The sequence below is a fragment of the Vulpes lagopus genome, chromosome 3 (assembly GCF_018345385.1).
Source record: "Vulpes lagopus strain Blue_001 chromosome 3, ASM1834538v1, whole genome shotgun sequence".
Classification (NCBI taxonomy): domain Eukaryota; kingdom Metazoa; phylum Chordata; class Mammalia; order Carnivora; family Canidae; genus Vulpes; species Vulpes lagopus.
Window position 1 is genome coordinate 72,883,109 of NC_054826.1, and position 1,441 is coordinate 72,884,549.

Sequence of the window (1,441 nt, forward strand, 5' to 3'; positions counted from 1 at the left end):
AAGCTGTTAAAGAACATTCTTTTCAGGTTAGACAGAGACAAGAAGGGCTGGATTTGGCCCATGGGTCTTAATTTGCTGAACTTTGCCTTAGTCCTTCAGATGCTCAGTTGATGAGCATCGGTTTTTGTTTTGTTTTGTTTTTGTTTGTTTGTTTGTTTGTTTAGAGATGACAAGTTTTAATGACACAGCCAACACTCACAATCACAGTTGGCTCTTCAGACAACTTGATCTTTGGGGCAAGATTTTGTGCAGAGTCAAGCGATACACAAAAGCACATGAGCAAGAGAGGCAGCATTCCCTAGTGAGGGAGCGAGATATCTAGGTCTCATGATCAAAGTCCTTTTTATTCATAAATAAAAATCTTAATTTGCTCTGGCCTCCTAAGGGGCTCTGATCCCAGGCCCCCGTTTCTTTATGAGGGATGTTCTTCTTGTAGGGGCCAGCTTGAACAGAGGCCACCTCACCAGAGCAGCGTTCTAGTCCTCCATAGTCTCTTTCCGTGATACACACAGCGAGGCTTGTGCAGGCAGGGAACACACATGACAGAGGGCCGCTTTGGTGGTGCTGGTTCAGGTGGTATTTCTTCACTGGATCTTGGTGACAGCCTCATGGATGGAGGTGGCCACGTACTCTAGATTTTTAGTGATCAAGCCACACATGTTGATCCGACCACTTGGCAGCAGATAGATGTGCTTTTCGTTGACCAGATATTCAACCTGCTTGGGGTTCAACCCGGTGAAGCTGAACATTCCAATTTGCTCCGTGATGTGGTTCCAGTTTCCAGGAGTCTTGAGGGCTTCTAAGCATTCCCTAAGTTTAGATCTCACGGTCAGAATCCGGTCAGCCATTGTCTTCACGTTACCTGTCCATTCCTTAAAGAGCTCAGGGTTAGAGAGGGTAGAGGCCACAATCTGCGCTCCCTGAGCAGGGGGGTTGGACCAAGTAATTCGAGTGTGGGAAATCTCCATCTGGGAAAGGACCCGCAGGATGCTATCAGGATCTTTGGCAACCACAGTCAGATTGCCCACACGCTCATTGTAGAGTCCAAAGTTCTTGGAGAAGGACTGAGAACAGAAGAGCTCAAATCCTTCAGACACAAAATAGCGAACAGCCCAGGCGTCCTTCTCTAGGTCTCCAGATGCAAAGCCCTGATAGGCTGAGTCAAAGAAGGGGAACAGAAACCGGTGCTTCATGACAGAGGCGATCTGCTTCCACTGCTCCGACTGGGTACACATTCATATACATATATCAGGCCCTTCTCCACTCCCTTCCCTGTTTGAAAACTTCTCTGACCTGGACCCCAGCTCCCCACTCTTGCCAGGTGATACTCATCTGAATAACTAATGTGGATTGAGGGCCTATTTTGTGATTATAGGATATTCCCAATTCAATGAGAATCATTATGGTAGTGACGATTTATTGAGCTCCTAAAATGTGTCCA

General features: G+C 46.9%; 1 protein-coding gene across 1 annotated transcript; it reads right to left on the reverse strand.

Moving 5' to 3' along the window:
- Positions 1 to 444: 444 nt before the first annotated feature.
- On the reverse strand, positions 445 to 1,235 carry LOC121487018 (aspartate aminotransferase, cytoplasmic-like). The gene has a single exon (XM_041748495.1). It carries the CDS (start codon positions 1,233 to 1,235, stop codon positions 585 to 587), a length of 651 nt encoding a protein of 216 aa, XP_041604429.1. The 3' UTR covers positions 445 to 584.
- Positions 1,236 to 1,441: the final 206 nt, after the last annotated feature.

Bases quoted from the DNA above. Each gene is read 5' to 3' on its own strand.
- LOC121487018 (XM_041748495.1), bottom strand. From the start codon at position 1,235: ATGTGTACCCAGTCGGAGCAGTGGAAGCAGATCGCCTCTGTCATGAAG.